Source organism: Zalophus californianus, chromosome 3 (genome assembly GCF_009762305.2).
Source record: "Zalophus californianus isolate mZalCal1 chromosome 3, mZalCal1.pri.v2, whole genome shotgun sequence".
Classification (NCBI taxonomy): domain Eukaryota; kingdom Metazoa; phylum Chordata; class Mammalia; order Carnivora; family Otariidae; genus Zalophus; species Zalophus californianus.
This window is the reverse complement of record NC_045597.1, coordinates 134,592,120-134,609,093: the sequence shown is the minus strand read 5'-3', so window position 1 is coordinate 134,609,093 and position 16,974 is coordinate 134,592,120. Positions and strand designations below refer to the sequence as shown.

Below are 16,974 nucleotides of genomic sequence, written 5' to 3'. Positions count from 1 at the left end.
CTGATTTTGTCTTGTTTTATTTTCCCTCCCTTCCCCTATGATCCTTTGTTTTGTTTCTTAAATTCCATATATGAGTGAGATTGTTTGATAATTGTCTTTCTCTGATGACTTATTTCACTTAGCATATAATATCCTCTAGTTCCATCCATGTCGTTCCAAGTGGCAAGATTTCATTTTTTTTGATGACTGAGTAGTATTCTATTGTATATGTATATATGTATGTGTGTGTATATACACACACACACACACACATACCTTCTTTATCCGTTCATCTTTTGATGGACATCTGAGCTCTTTTCCATAGTTTGGCTATTGTGGACATTGCTACCCTAAACATTGGGGTGCAGATGCCCCTTTGGATCACTACATTTGTATCTTCGGGGTAAATACCTGATGGTAGCACCTACTCTTAGGTTGCAGGAAAACAGGGATATGAGGTGGCCTGCCTGTACACGAAGGTCATTCACACATCGTCTTTGATGTGTATGTCATAGCCTGTCATCCTCTGATCTAAACATTACTGGGAGACATTGATTTAGTGTACTGATGGTCCAAAAAGTCTGCAAAATAATGAGCATCATAGAAACATATTGGAAACAGCTGATGTCATCCTACAAAATGATAGCTCATTTCTCTTTGTCACTGTCTAAAAATAATATAAAGGAAATGTAGAAACTCTTGGGTGAAACAATTAAAATGGTAGAGATGGCAAAAGATTTTCTTGAAAGACTAAACCAAAACAAACAAAAAACCAGGGATTGTCCAGTTTGTTAGTATAAAGAGAGGCAGAGGGGTGTGGATGGGATATGATGGAATTTGATAAGATTGTGAAGGGAATTAAGGAGCATAAATAATACTTTTGGTTAAAGAAAGCATCAATTTTTATATATTGGGTTGTAATTTTAGGGATCTTGTTATCCTAGTAATAGCCCAGTTCCTTTGCTTCTCAATTTGGTATTCTAAAAAATCAGTTAAAACAACTCAGTTCCTGAAACACAGATCTTTATTGATTTGGTAAAACTTTCCAAGATATTTGAAGTGTTAAAAAGTTGATATTTCTTATTTTTAAAATTTATTTATTTATTTTAGAGCACACACAGAGGGGCAGATGGAAAGGCAGAGAGAATCTCAAGCAGACACTGGGCTGAGCACAGAGCCTGACACAGGGCTTGATCTTATGACCCTGAGATCAGGACCTGAGCCGAAACCAAGAGTTCGTCACTTAACTGACTCTGCCACCCATGCACTCTGATATTTCTTATTTTTACTTCATTTAACTTCCTTGCTTAAAGGAATCATACTTTATTTTCATTTATGAATATAGATTGTTTACCTTGTAGTATGTTTCATTTAAAATTACTCCTAATTTTTACCTTTTTAAAAATTTTTAACAGGCCTCAACAAATAATGAAAGTTCTAATCACAGTTTTGGAAGCTTGGGATCTTTAAGTGACAAAGAATCTGAGGTAAGTAACTTCATTTTTAATATGGTGCTATTAAAGTAAAAGCTGGAATCACCTTTTTGCTTTTAATAGTTTTTCCTCCTCTCCCAATCCCCCCTGCAATCTTTGTGGTAAAGGTTAATGCTAAAGTTTCTGGTAGGAACATTTTGTTCTGCCTTATGAAGCACAGTATTCAGACTGAGGACATGTGGCATTAGAAAGAAAATATAGTTTCTTTGGTGACGTAGTTGAACTTCTACATTAGTGATAATAGATTTTCTTAATGGAAGACAGTTACTAGCCATTCATAATTCTAGTAGGCGAAAGTGGTTTTTGAACTGTTTTTACAGTTTTCTATTGTTTTTTGTTATACTTCCCTCTTAGTTTGGTTCTGAGTAAGGGTTTGTTTACTTCCTGAGATATAGATGATACATTTTTTTCTTTTTGAAATTTGTTGAATTTCATGCTGTTCATTTTCATTTTTCATATTTAAGAATATCTGGAAAATCCTCTCTCCTCCCACCCACTTACCAACCCCACTAAGAACATACATGGAATTTTACAAGTAGGTATTTAGATCCATGGTGCAGTTAACATTGAGCATGATACACTTGATGGCATCTGTTTGAAGTATGTATACAGGAAGTTCTTTGGGTTTTAGCATTCACTTGATGCTGTAACATCACTTTTTGTGGCTACAACCTTACAGTATTTCCTTTGCTCAGATTATAGACTTATGTTACTTTTCAATGCATGTGTGTGTGTGTGTGTGTGTGTGTGTGTGTGTGTGTGTGTGTGTGTGTGTTTTCCCTTCAATGTTAACTTATTTCTCTTTGATCCATTTTGGTCTTTTTTCTACTTGGGTTAGTATAGATATATCCCCTTGATAACACCAATAGGTCATTAGCATTCAGTAACTCTTAGCCATTTGGTTTTGGTGTTCAGTGGAAAGAGAATATCAAAGGTGGCATTTTTTTAAGTCCTCTGTTATTGAAAGCATCTAGGAATCTCTCTAGGTAGACAGTTTTGTGCAGTACTGTGCAGGCACCCTGACACTCCAAAGGAGTGTGGCATAGGGTTTTCACTCATCAGGCTTTCCCTTCCACAGAGACAACTGGCAGGCAGCTGAAAGGACTGTGCAAGTGACGGGACTTTATCCGCAGTAGGTTCCCTTGAGGTAAGCGTTAGTAGCCCCTGTAGTACCAGATTATCACAGTTTAGTTTTTTTTTCAAATTAGCATACTTATATTAAGTCCTTAAAAATTGTAGGTTTAGATTTAGTCAAAGTACAGCTTTTTAGAAACTATATCAAGAATGTTTTCACTTTATATCTCCTGGACTTTGGAACATTTCTTGATATTTCCAGATTTTGGTCTATTTAGTAATTTCACATGCCTTTCCTTTCATAGGCTGTTATGTTATGAAGGGCGACAAAATAATTTTAGATATTTCCCTTTTCTCTTCACCAAATCTGATATTTTTGACAGATTTTTTATAGCAAAACATAGTAAAAGATCTGTAACAGGTATTTCTGTGTTTTTTATAGTCTCCCAATATAAACTGTAGATGTAGTATTTAATTTTTTCAGAGGAATCAGTCTATAAGAAAGTACCACTTCCCTTTAAAGAATTCCAAGAATCACTTTTGACTGTATTTTTAGTTAAAAAAAATTTTTAAGACCATACTGTAATTTACAGTGAAGTACAATTCGGTTAAGCATTGCATATACTTAGCTTAATTTGTATAGAAATTTTGACATTTGAGGCATTTATAGAAAATCTTAAAAATTTGGGGGCTTTTGCTGGTCTGTGTTCAGTATCAGGAATTTTTACAAATTGTTAAGTGGCACAGTATTTTGAAAATGACTACAGCTTATACATTTTCTTTAAGATTTGAAGAAGCAATTTTTTTTGTCTTATCATTTAAGAAGCTACTTATCTGGAAAATGATTTTCAGGTTTTATTTCTATACTAGATACTTTAACAAATTTCCTTGGGGTGAAATTTTACACACCTCAAAATATAGGTATTTGTCAATCATTATGTGAAGTTGTTTGGCATAAAATAATTATAGGATGAAGTACTACTTTTTTTCCTGGTGCACCAGTAGTAAAGTTTATGTACTATTGTTCTCTGATGTCATTTTATTCTTTTGGTACTCCGTCCCCTGATCCATTACATTTTCTTAAATAATAGTTTTTGTTTATATGAAAAATAGTACTGAGGGTTGATTTAAAAAAAATAGCTTTTCTCTCCACCTCACTCTTGATTCTTTCAGCTCTTCTTCCTGGTATTTATTTCCACATTTTAATATAAAAATATGCATATCTTGAGCTTTTGTTTCTTCAGTTGGGCATTTTCCTCCCACCCAGTACTCTTTCAGACACCCAGAACTCCTCTGTTTTCTAGCTTTTTACTTTTAAAACTGAAAAGCATCTGATATTCACTGTTAAACTCATTTGAATCTACTTCAACTGAAATTTTTCATTTCAGTTTGTATATGAATTCTTACATGGATTTGCCTTTTATTTCTAAATGTAGAATTGTAGAACAGAAAGGTTTTTCCCTTTGTTAATGAAATTGCCTAGTTGGTAGGAAGGTGTCAGTCTTGTTTTTGCTTCATTTTACATCATTCTAGGTCTGTTCAGTATGTTCCAAAACTTTACTGTGTTTTCAGTAAGCATTTATTACATATGTGTTATCTTCTAGCCTCTGTGCCCAAGCAAAGAGAATTTAAAAAAGTGAATACAGTGCAGTCCCTACCTTCACATGAGATCATTGTCTAGTAGGACAGACAAACTGCTTCATAAACAGTGTAGACTATGGTATAATAGATGTAAGCACAAGGTACTATGGGAGCAAAGAGCAAGAAACCCCTAATTCCATCTTTGCTGGGGAGAAGCGGGGGGAGAAAAGTGAAGTCTTCCTTTAAAGGAGAGAGGATAGTTGAGTTGTTAGAAACGCTGTGAATTCATCCCAGAAGACAAGGGTAAAGTACGAGAAGAAGACAAGCAGAAAGGCTAGGATACGCTTTTGCTTTTGCATGGAAGCATGGCAGGTAGTTCTGTTCAAGACATGAGGCAGTGATTCTCAACCCTTAGTGCACTTTTAGATCACCTGAGAGGCTTAAAAAACATACCAAGCTGCCTGCTGGTTTGAAGACCTCTGGCATAGGTAGGCTATGCAAGAATGGTGAAAGATAGGTAGGAGTCAGGGTTTGAAAGCCCTTGTACTTCGTAATAAGGAATTTGGACTGTTGTCTAGATAATGGAGAGCCATTTAAACAGGAGGAACAGAAGGCAAAGTAGAGATGAATAGGCTCCCCCAGTTTGTAGTGTAGAGGATAAAATTGGAGGGAATGAAAGCTAAGTTGGGAAGATCATTTAGTTAAGGAATATTGTCTCCTTTACAAAACTCCCAACTTCCACAGTTTAATATTAGGAGGAAAAACTTTAAGTGGGCAGGGTTCTAATTAAAGTGTTCTCAAGTTTACCTTTTGGGCTCTGCCTTCTCCTTCAGATTCTCAAACTGGTTATTGGTATTACTCCCCAGGCCCATGCTTCTCAGACTTCAGTGTGCAAGTGATTTACCAACAGTTCCTTTTGTCTATAGATCTGGGATGGGAGTTTGCATTTCTAACAAGCTCTCGGATTCACCTAGATTATAAAAGTAGAATCAGTATGGTTTGATGACTGACTGAAGGTAAAGGAGGAAAGGGAAGAGCCTAGGATTATTTAAAGGTATCTAGCTTTAGGTGAATGTTAGTGCCTTTGACCAAAATAGACAACACAGAAGGAAGAAACATAGGTTTGGCATAGAAGATAATTAAATTCTGGACAACACTGAGTTTGAACATCTGTGAATTGACCAGATGAAGATGGTACTTCAGATAGGCAGTAGGAGTTAATCTGGAGCTCAGGAAAGAGGTCAGGTTAGAGATGAAGACTTAGAGGAGTTTTTGGCACGGGTGACCACTTTGAGTGGTCATAGGATTCCTGGGGATGGGTCTCTTGAGAGTCTTTCAGGGGCTTCCCAGGGTCAAAACAATCTTCATAGTAGTGCTAAGGCATTATTTGCCCCCCCCTTTTTTTACAATAATGCTAAGACATATCTGGCTTTTTAACTTTCATTTTCTCTAGAGTTTACAGTGAAAATTTCCAGTCTGTAATGACACATGATGACATCATCACCCTGACTTACGAATTGTGTACTTGCATATTTTGTTTCAAAACTTCTTTAGTTTTAACATCTAGAATAGTAAATATTGATAGTTATAGCCTATGCATATAAAAGCTCTGAGGCATCCTTGACAGTTTTAAGAGTTTGTAGAGGAGTCCTGGGACCTAAAAGTTTAAAAACTGCTTCTGTGGGTGAACTCATCTTGATAGTGTGTGTAATGCTGGGAAATGTTAGCAGGTGAGGTAAGTGTGCTAGAGTAAGAGTAGTAGTCTGGTAAGGAGGTAGACAGTAGAAGGAAAAAGAGGAGAAAGAGAGAATAAGGAGTAGAATTAAATGTCACAGAAGTCAATTAAGATAATGACTATAAAAAGTGACTTAAGAATTGTCACTTAGGCTTAGTTTTAGTAGACTGATGGGAGCAAGATACTAGATTGTAGCCCATTAAAGAGAGCTGGGATAGTGAGGAAATAGTGACAGCAAATATTGACTACTCTTGGCAGAATCTTGATGAGGGAGATGGTGTCTAGAGTCTAACAGGCTCAACAAACTATGTATAGGGAAGGGCTTGTAGCAGAGCTGTGACGACAGGACAAGGAATGCTGAAAAGAGAGGAGAAAATAGAACCAAGCTTAATACGTTTTTTTGGAAGGTGGTATGAAATGCCGAGATCCAGAACCTGGGTGGGCAGGGTTCATTGTGGACAGAATTAACTGGGAACATCTTTTCCCCTGATGCACAAACTTCCAGCCTAATAACCTTTCTCATACTCCACAGTGAAATAGAGTTTATCAGCTGAAGCAAAGAATCATGAGTTGGTTGTGGGTGTGAGAATGATAAAAATTTTATGGGAGGAACCAGAAAGGGAGTTTGCAGGGGATGGAGGGAGATGGCCATTCATCTTATTTTAAATGTTTTAGAATGCCTGAAGGAGTTGGAAACAGGATCTATGCGTATTGTCTGCTGGCCAAAAGTCCAGATTATTTTATGAGGATAGAGAAGGAGCCCATATTTCTTGGTTATCAGTGTTTTCCAAGTTTTAAAATCTGCCCGATTCACCTATTTGCAGTTCTTCTTCAAGGACCCATCTCTAACTAAGCAAAGACCTCTACTTTCTCTAAATTCTTTGCATTTGCCGTCTCCGCTTATCCTTACCTCAAGATGCTAAGATAAATTACTTTGTAGCTCATTTGGAATTTATAATGAACAGTTACACCATAACTCTTCTCTCTACCTCTCTTTTTGGATGTTCTAAGATGTATTTTATGTATTCTGTCTTATTTTATTTCTTACTAAGGTTGAAGTATTTGTGACTGAATATAAATGATTGAATTACGTCATCTTTAATAGTGTTGGAGAAACACATTTAAGTCTATTTATACCTGTGTCCTTACATACAACATATTACATAATAATGTTGATAAAGCAAACACATGTCAAATTACTTTATTTTTGCCTCAATTTAATCTTCAGTATTCATCTTTTATAATTCTTCTGTGTAACCTGAATCACTGATGTTGAACTTTTTATTTATTTATTTTAAGATTTTATTTACTTGAGAGAGAGAGACCACAAGCAGGGCAAGCGGCAGAGGGAGAGGGAGAAGCAGACTCCCCGCTGAGCAGGGAGACCAATGTGGGGCTCAATCCCAGGAGCCTGGGATCATGACCTGAGCTGAAGGCAGACACTTAATTCACTGAGCCACCCAGGCACCCCTGTGTTGAACATTTTAAAAAAGACTACTTCTCTTTCTAGAGCCAGTTTTTTCCCCCCCTTCCTCTTGAGTAATTAATTACCAGTTCTTTAACCCTCTGTCCACTAACATTGAATTACTGTTTATTTTTGGTCCAAGTACATTTGATTTCTGAGATATTTAGGATTAAGGATTTTAATTACAGATATATGGAAGCTAGGATAGTTGTTGGATCTAGACATTTAAACTTAGATCCATTTTCAGAATTGTAATGATTGTAATGAGAGAAAAATATGATATGGTCCCTTGATTGTCTTAATTTACCTCTAATGTTGATTAATGAAGGTCATTTTATGAAAGTTCTGATTAACTTTGTCATTTGAATTAAGTTTCTAGAAGTGGTCTTGAAACCTAAATGAGATTTTTTTTTTCCTCATTCGAGGTGAAGTGTTGGTATTAAAGATTGTTTGAATTATTAATTCTTCATTAATTCTTTTTCTTTTTTAAGAAAAATTTTCAAAGGACCACATTATGTATGGTTTCTTATTTTCATATTTTGGATGAAGTAGAAATTAAGAACACCAGGGAATTAGACCTAAAACTAGGTTGGACCTGACTTTAGGAGTGCATTATTTCCATTTCTAGGACTAGTGGTAATTGTTTATAGAGTTCTTTAATAGGTTATTTTTAACCTAAAATCTCCTTTGTTGAAGTAGGTATTTAAAAATTACACATACACATGTATAAATTGATTTAAATGGGTTATCTTCTGATATTAGTAAATTGGCTGAATTAGAGTGGTAAGAGTACTTCCTGTTTTTATCTTGTTTCTACTCATACCCATCTGTACTTTTTATAATTTCTTTTTGCCCTCTTAATAGTGTTTGGCTTAAATGTTTGCTCAGTGAATACTTAGGTATCCTAGATTGATTGGAAATTATGATTCTATTTGAAAATAGAGGTAAAACTGACCTTAAATTTTAGGTTTTAGATAGATTTTTTAAAAAATTCGTTAAAGTTTTACTTGTCTATGTATTTGTTATAATCCAGAGAAATCTTTTTTTTTTTAATGTCTTAGTCTGAATACCCAGTAAGAAAGAAGAAAACTTGAAAAATGAGTTTAGTGATGTGTAGTTAAGTATCACTGAAAGTTACATTTTCATGCCTATTCCTTCCCTAGGTGAATTACCTTGTTTTTGACTTTATTATTATAAATTATTAAACTTAATTCTGTTAATATTAAACTTTATTCTGTTTAAATCTGTTCAGCTCCTCAAGATTGTTAGAAAACTAGTTCATTGCCCTCATCAATTTTAAGAAATACTCTTTGTATCTTGCTGCCTACATTCTTCTCTAAAATGTTTTAGCCTGATAAATGATTTTTGTGGTATTCTACTTGATGGGTTCCTCCATCTTTTCTTATCTTTGTGCTGGTAGTATTTTCTCATTACTTCTTACTCTGTTAGGTGGGCCAAACCAAAAATCTTAGTAAGTATTACTATGTTAATTGTTTTACTAAGACATTGTATATAACAGTATTGCTGTATATAATATATAATGCGTAATAACGGTGTCCTCCTGAAGGAGAGTAATCTGTGTGCATCCAAAACAGTAATAAAGACATTTTCTCCTTAGAGGATTTAAGTTTGTTTTTTTCTCTCCCTTATGAGACTAATAATCATCCTTTTAAATTAAAAGATTTAAAAGTTCCTGTGAAATATCTGGAATTACTTTGTAAAATTTCCTTTTATTTAAAAAGAGAAAACTATATTTATTTAATTCTACCACTATACATTAAAGGACATGCTCTTATAGAAGCTATATTCAACTAAAAGTTAGAGTGTCTGACCCTAACATATGTTATAGGACAGAGTTCACAGCAAAGGAAGTGGGTCTGTCTTGGTTGAATATATATGTCCTTAGTGTCCTGGAAGGAAAAGTGAGCTGGAAACCAAATGTGGGTTTGATACTGGCTCTCTGCTTCTTTTTCTGTAAAGGTGGCGGACTATGTGTCAGAGTCAAATGGGAAGCTTTTTCAAAGGAGAAAGAACTTCCTGCTTGGAAATTCTGATACACTCCGAGTAGATAATCTTTCACTTTATTATAAATCATGAAATCTTGAAATAATGTTCTATAACCCATTTACTTAGCCAGGAAATAAATAGCTGTTAAATGTTTCCCTTTATACAAATGCATTTAGTGTCAGTGGTTGGTTGTTTTTTTAGAACAAGAACGTTCTAAGCTAATTGATGAAAATAAGATTGGAAGATTAAAATGCCAAGTCATTCTAAGATACTTTTAAAGTGGAACCTGGTATAGTGCTTGACCATAGTATATGCTCAGTAAATATTTGTTGGATGAATAAATCTAACATCATTTTAGTTGTAGCATACTATACAGGTAGTTTTTGTGTCAACAACTACAAATGATTCTTATATATTCATCAAAGCAAGGTTCCTTAACCTTAACCTTATTGACATTTGGGGTTAGATAATTCTTGAGGTGTGTGGTGGGTTGTCTTGTGACTGCAGCGTTTATCAGCATCTCTGCCAAACACATTAGAGATCTGTAGCTCACTCTCTCTCCACCCCAACCTCCCCTCCCCACTTGTGACTCCAGGTATCCAGAGTATCTCCAGGTATTGCCAAATATCCCCTGGTTGAGAACCACCCCATTAATGAAGGAGAGATAATAGTTTGAGCATGCTACCTATGGAGCTAGATTACAGCTCTTTTAAATTTCGCATCTCCTAAGTATGGAAACTGAAGCCTAGAGAGGTTAATTAATTTGCCTACAGATAGTAAGTTAACAGTCAAAATTCTAATTCCAAAGTATCTGTTTTGTTTCAAAGTGATGCTCTCAACTACTGTGTCTACGCTTTTCTCTCTCTGTATAACTGACTAAGGTAATGTGTAACTCATTAGTTAGATAAATGATCCTAGCTAGTCTTTTGAAAAAAAAAAAAAAGTATTCTTTTTTGGAAATATTTAGATTTAAGATGATTTATAGTAACATCAAATTTGCCAATCCAAGATATCCCTGGACTAACAACATTTCACAAATATTTTATCTGATAAATACTGCTTTTAGTCTGGATTTTTAAGGGCAGTCAGCACAAGCTGATATTACTGAGAAATTTGGCTTCGGTATGTTATACTATAGTAGAGTTTTAAAAATATTAGATATATTTTTATGTCAGCAGAGCATAGTATGATTAATTCTCATTTTCTAAAATAACAGAGTAACCATGACAACCATTGGACTTCTTATATCCTAATGAGTTTTCTGCTGTATGCCACAATTTGGGTCTTTAATTTTTAATAGAAGATTATATTAAGAATAATTTTTTTTAAAGATTTACTTATTTGAGAGAGGGAGAGAGTGCCTGAGTGCCCCCATGTGGGTGGGGGGAGGGGCAGAGGGAGGGGGAGAATCTGAAGCAGATTCCCACTGATCTTGGAGCCCAACATGGGGCTCTTATCTCACGATCCATGAGATCATGGGTCTGAGCTGAAATCAGGAGTCAGATGCTTAAACAACTGAGCCACCTAGGGCTCAGTGCCCCAAGAATAATTTCTTAATTTTAGACAATTTCCATTGTGGAATAGACAGGACTTACTACAGTATATATAGATGGCCTATTGCTAATTCATTAACATCATTTTGGAGCTCTTTTTTTTTTTAAGATTTATTTATTTATTTGAGAGGGAAGAGAGAGTCTTAAGCAGACTCTGAGCTGAGCATGGAGCCCGGCATGGGGCTCCATGTAGACACTTAACTGACTGCACCACCCAGGTGCCCCAGAGCTCTTTAAAAAGTAAGGATTCCATTGGTCTTTCTCCAGAGATGGTTAATTTTGGAATGGGGACTTCAGCATGAGCTTTAAATAAAAGCTTTGTAAGTGATTATGATGTATAGTGACATTGAGAATCCATGCTAATATTTGAATGATAGGACGATTTCTTTTAAAAAAACAACTCCCTTTTGGGGTGCCTGGGTGGCTCAGTGGTTAAGCGTCTGCCTTCGGTTCACATCATGATCCCAGGGCCTGGGATCAAGCCCTGCATTGGGCTCCCTGCTTAGTGGGAGGACTGTTTCTCCCTCTCCCACTCCTCCTGCTTGTGTTCCCTCTCTCACTGTGTCTCTCTCTCTGTCAAATAAATAAATAAAATCTTTAAACAAACAAAACCTCACTTTTTTGGGGTTATATATGCATTGCTATAGAGAATAACAATGGGATACCACCTTTTTTTTTTTTAAACACATCAAGTAGACAGATATTTAAAGATTGGTGGGCATTCTCACAGTGAAAGTGTAGATTGATACTGCCTTTGAAAATGCACTTTGGCAATATGTTTAAAATCTTTAGCATGCATATTCTGTGACACAACATTTACTCTTAAAAGTGTCTATCCCAAGGAAATAAATTGTTTAAGGATCTAGGGATTCATGTTCAGGGAAATGTCTATAGAGATATCATACAGGAGTATGTTTTACTCCATCATGAGTGTCACACCGGGAGAAAAGTTGTGAAATCACTGTTCTAAATTTTACTATTGTAAGTACTCTCAAAATGCCAACATTTCCAGAATAAGTTATCTTGAAAATTTGCTTTTTCCTCCCACAGCAGTTGCTCTATATGTCTGTTTTATTCTGATTGTATGATTTGAAAACTTAAAAGATCATATGAATAGGAGAGAAAGTCCAACTTTATTTTAATTTTTGGTTTATACTATTCAAAAATAAAGGCTTCAAGGGAAACGGAGAAGGGGGAAAATGCCAAGAAATAGTTACACTTTGTGAATTGTAAGAAAATGGCAAATAAAATTGCATTTCATCAATATTGAAGACTTGGTATGCTCCGTCAAACATACATGAATGCAAATTAAAATGGGTCCAGACCATAGGAGTTTGAGAAGTCAGACTGTGAGGATGGCAAGTTAAGGTAGCTTTTAAAAACTGAGAGTAAGATTGTGGTAGTATATAATTCTTTTAGGTGCTAATGTGCTTGTGGATATTGTCTATTTGTGAGGGGAGTAAAAAATCATTCGGGCTTTTAAAAATGATGTGAGCAGGCACAATTTAAGTAACCTGTAAGCACACATTTTCATTGGGTAGTTACCCAAGTTTATCTTATTGGCTCTCTACCATCTTTGATCATACATATTATTAAATAATAAAGGAAGTACAGCAAAAAATAGACTATACTCAAAATTGCTGATGTGTTGATTGGATTCACTTCAAACAGCAAGGAAATGCTCTTATTTAATAAGATCCCAAAATATTGCATACATAAACTTTTTATACTAAATACTGAAATCAGCAATGTAACAAAGATCTTTTAGGTGTCAAAGATTCAAGCAAACATTTCCAGATAATAATAGTTCTCCATATTAAAGTTTTGACTCTTGGGCAGAGACAGACTGTGAATTTCAGGTCCTGCCAGCTCAAAATCCTTGAATTAGGATGTACATATTTCATGATAGTTTTAGCTAAATGTAAATTGGATGCAAAGCAGCAAGGAAATTTTTACAATAGAATTTTAGTTTTCTTACAGTGCATTATTCTAACCAAATTTTTATAGCAAAAGGTTGGAAGAAACAGTATCTTGTACATTTGATATTCTTGAATAGAACATCTATTTTACATTGACTATTTTTATAAAGCTCCAGATTTTCCTTTCTAGTTCAGTGCGGTTTTGATATGTGCCATTAAAGTAACAGATTTCTCCAGCATTTTCCTGTCTTACATCTAGTTCAACAAATTTTGCTTAGAAATATGGAATAAAATTGAACATTGGCATTACCAGCTTCAGGCAAAAAAGTTTGTCATGCCATTTGTTCAGAGTACAGTGACCTTAAATTTGATACCTGAGTAACTATGAATCATTGGAATAGGGCAGTGAGTTGTATTTTTGAAACCAATCTGTACCTTAATGAATCAGTTGGAAAAAAATACATTCTGACAAGATGGAGGATTGAATATTTTGTTATGGATATTATTTAATAATAGAGTAACTTTATTTTTTTTTAAGATTTTATTTATCTGAGAGTGAGAGAGAGAGCATGAGGGGGGAGGGCCAGAGGAAGAGGGAGAAGCAGGTTCCCCCCTGAGCAAGGAGCCCGATGTGGGGCTCTATCCCAGGACCCTGGCATCATGAACTAGCCGAAGGCAGATGCTTAACCGACTGAGCCACCTAGGCGCCCCACTTTTCTTTCTCTTTTAAAGTATTTTCTCATTTAATGGGAAGAGATTAAATATATCTTTGTCTATTAACTGCAGTAATTTAATAGAGATGATGATCTCTGACTTTTCTTTTTGTTTTCCAGCCAGGGCTAATGAATTGTACTTAAGGTAGAGGTAAAGAATAAATTTTAGGGGTGCCTGGGTGGCTCAGTTGTTAAGCATCTGCCTTGGGGCTCAGGTCATGATCCCAGGGGCCAGGGATCGAGCCCCACATCGGGCTCCCTGCTTGGCTGGAAGCCTGCTTCTCCATCTCCCATGCCCCCCTGCTTGTGTTCCCTCTCTCGCTGTGTCTCTCTCTCTCTCAAGTAAATAAAATCTTTAAAAAAAAAAAAAAAAAAAAGAAATTTTAACATCCACTCCCTCCTCTTTTGTGATGGTATCTTTTCACATACTGTTAAAATTTCCTATACTGCATTTATGCCAATAATTTTAAGTATCTCTATTTGGAGGCTGATACCAAGGTAGTTATCTGTTAGCATGGCACAATCCATACTGATTTATCTCCCTCCTTCTGTGACAGTGTTAAGATGGTAGTTTTTTTTAATATTTTGTCTTATTTGCATTGAAGAAACACGTTTATTTTTATTTTAAAAATAGGTCAAGGAGCCAGATAAAACAAGATCCCATATTAGATTTGAAAACCTTGTTTAATAATCACTGACTTAAATTCCAAATAAAATAGAAGAATTAGTTTAATTATATCACTGTCACCTCTTGAGTCGTTTAGATTTTTCTTTTTTGAACATACTTTTCAACTGCTAGAAAATACCATGTAAATTCTTACTAATATCTTAGAACATTTAAATGCCAGAGTAGTCATTCGGATTTTGGTATGATTACAAATTAGCATTTATAAAGCTAAATTGATTTGAATAGTACCACTCTCTGCTTTCATCATTTTCTCCTAACCACTCTTCCATTGTATGGCAGAATTCTTTGACTTTTTATAATTCTGATAGTCTTTCCATTTTTACTTTAAAAGCCAAATCAGGGGCACCTGGGTGGTGCATTCAGTTGAGCATCTGACTCTTGGTCTCGGCCCAGGTCATGATCTCATAGTTGTGAGATGGAGCCCCACGTTGGGCTCCATGCTCAGCGTGGTGTCTGCTTGAGATTCTCTCTCTCTCCCTCTGGCCCTCCCCCAACTTGTGCTCACTCTCTATCTCAAATGAATAAGTCTTTAAAAATAAATAAAGCCATATCATATTATTTTGCTTTCCATATTTATTTTGCCTTCTATTTTCTGGTAAACTGTAATGCAATAGTTGATGAAAAAAAAAAGAAAGAAATGACTGCATCAGCAAGAGCAGTAATAAGCTTGAAAACATTCTGTAAAATATGCAACATGTGCAATTTTTACATCTTGTGCAAATGCCAAGCTGGCCTGGTTGATGTCCCTTGGATTTTCTAGGAAATCACTGGTCAAGATCAGTGGTTTTTCAAATCTTTTTTAAGCCATAGAACTCTTTTTCTTCATAGTAAGTCTAATATGGGACCTCAGTGTGTTAAAATGAGGGATGCTGTGTTTGCAAGCATGGAGGTAGAGGTAGGATAGGGTTGTGTCTTTGTTAGGCTAGAGCCTTAGCTCAGCCCCCTGCTCCTTCCTTCCCTTTTCCTCTTAACATCTTTTGAGGTACACCTCCTTTCCTAAGGTATCTTGGGAGTACAGTTTGAAAATCACAGATAGCATTCTGAATCTTTCTTCACTGATAAGCCATTTTGGAGATTAAATATTTGGTACATTTCTGCATATCCTAAATCCCCAAGGTTCTAAATTCCCAAATCCATGTAGAAATGAGTGACTCAGGGGAATTGTTAGCAGAACCTTCACTGAGAATTTTTGTTTTGTTTAATATAGGTATTGTTCAGATTTAAATTTAAAACAAACAAAAAACTAATGCACCTTTCCCTGAGGTTAGTGATATAATATTTAGGGCCTATACTGCTGGTTCTGTGGCTTATAGTTGAGAAGACAGTTGAGTGGGACCTTAAACAGGAAACATCACTTATTTTGCAAGCCCTACAAGTTATTTATAAGCTGTTGGGAAGAAACTGCTAATCATTTAACATGTGATTGAAGTTTTGAAAAAGGAAAGTACGCAGATATTTGGAATAATAGGATAGCCATTCAGATAAGAAAATTTACTTGGTTCTTACTGACATTTATAGAGTACACAACTGTTCCATATGGTGTACTAAGTATGTTTCTGGTGTGTTTCTTATATAATCCCCACAATCCTATACCTGTATTACCACATTTAAAATTGATGAGAATAGGGTGCCTGGCTGGCTCAGTCAGTAGAGCATGTGACTCAATCCTCGGGGTCGTGAATTCGAGCCCCATGTTGGGCGTAGAGATTACCATAAAAAAAAATGGTGAAAAATTGGAGTCTTGGGTTAAATAACATGCTGAGAGTTATGGTAAATAATGGACCCAGAGTTTGATTCTTAGTCTCAATCTGTGCTTCTTCAGAGACCCATGCTACTTGCTTTTTAGGAAATTATGGTTCTTTTGGGATGACAGAACAAGTCTAAAATAATCTGAGGTAAGAGTAAGGAATGAGGTGGTAATATTAGGACATGGGTGAAAAAAGATTAGAGTTTATAGGAAGGGACAGAATATGGTGTGTTCATAATGGAAACATTTACTTTATAGGTGAATTTATTTATATCTCAGTTTTCCTTTTTTGTTTTATATTTTGTTCAACTTTTCAGTTTTTTATTACCTATTTCCAACTTCTTTACCTGCATTAGTCATACATTATAGTCTTAAAATTAATTTTAATCTTGTCATCCTTTCTCCCTCCCCTCTCAAATTCTTCTCCGGTTTAAAGGAGGTAAACCTGTTGGCCTTTCTGTTTTTTTTTTCAACTGTAATAATTACGCATTTGGGTTTTTCTCATTCATTGTTTTTAACAAAATGACATTTCCCTCAAAGGACTGTCCCACTTCCCCATTCCATTAAATTTAAAATTTAGGTAGGGAAATTTTGCCTCAAAGTTTTTCCTTAAGTAATCTATAGGTCTTAAAAAAAAAAGACCTTAAATATCTTCAAATATATATTCAATAAAGTGTTTAATGAATGTTATTACAAATAAGTTTGAGAATTTCTTCATACACTGTAACTTTCCATCCCATTCCCCTTTTGGAGATAGCCAGTGAATGTTATCATTTAGAAGCTTTGTGGTAAATAAATCTAACTTTGCTCACCCCAGTTGAACCATCATGCTGTCCTCTGCATTTAAAATGTAGCCTCTCAACCAAAATGATCCACTGTTCCTTGGAATATGTTTTAGAAAATGATACAGAACCATTTAGAAAATGTTTCCAGTATAACTTTCAGAATTGTGTTATTTTGTGTGATTTTCTGTTGTTGTTTATTCAAAAGTAGCTAGTCAAGATTTAAGATGGAATTTAG

The 16,974-nt window shown here is 35.3% G+C and overlaps 1 protein-coding gene across 5 annotated transcripts in view; it reads left to right on the top strand.

Moving 5' to 3' along the window:
* Window positions 1-16,974, top strand: part of TLK1 (tousled like kinase 1) — a 153,947-nt gene that overhangs the window by 70,528 nt on the left and 66,445 nt on the right. For all 5 annotated transcript variants that reach the window (XM_027591520.2, XM_027591516.2, XM_027591517.1 and 2 more), the window contains one exon: window positions 1,395-1,466. In XM_027591520.2, the coding sequence (XP_027447321.1) occupies window positions 1,395-1,466 (72 nt within the window). The remainder of the gene's footprint in view (window positions 1-1,394; window positions 1,467-16,974) is intronic.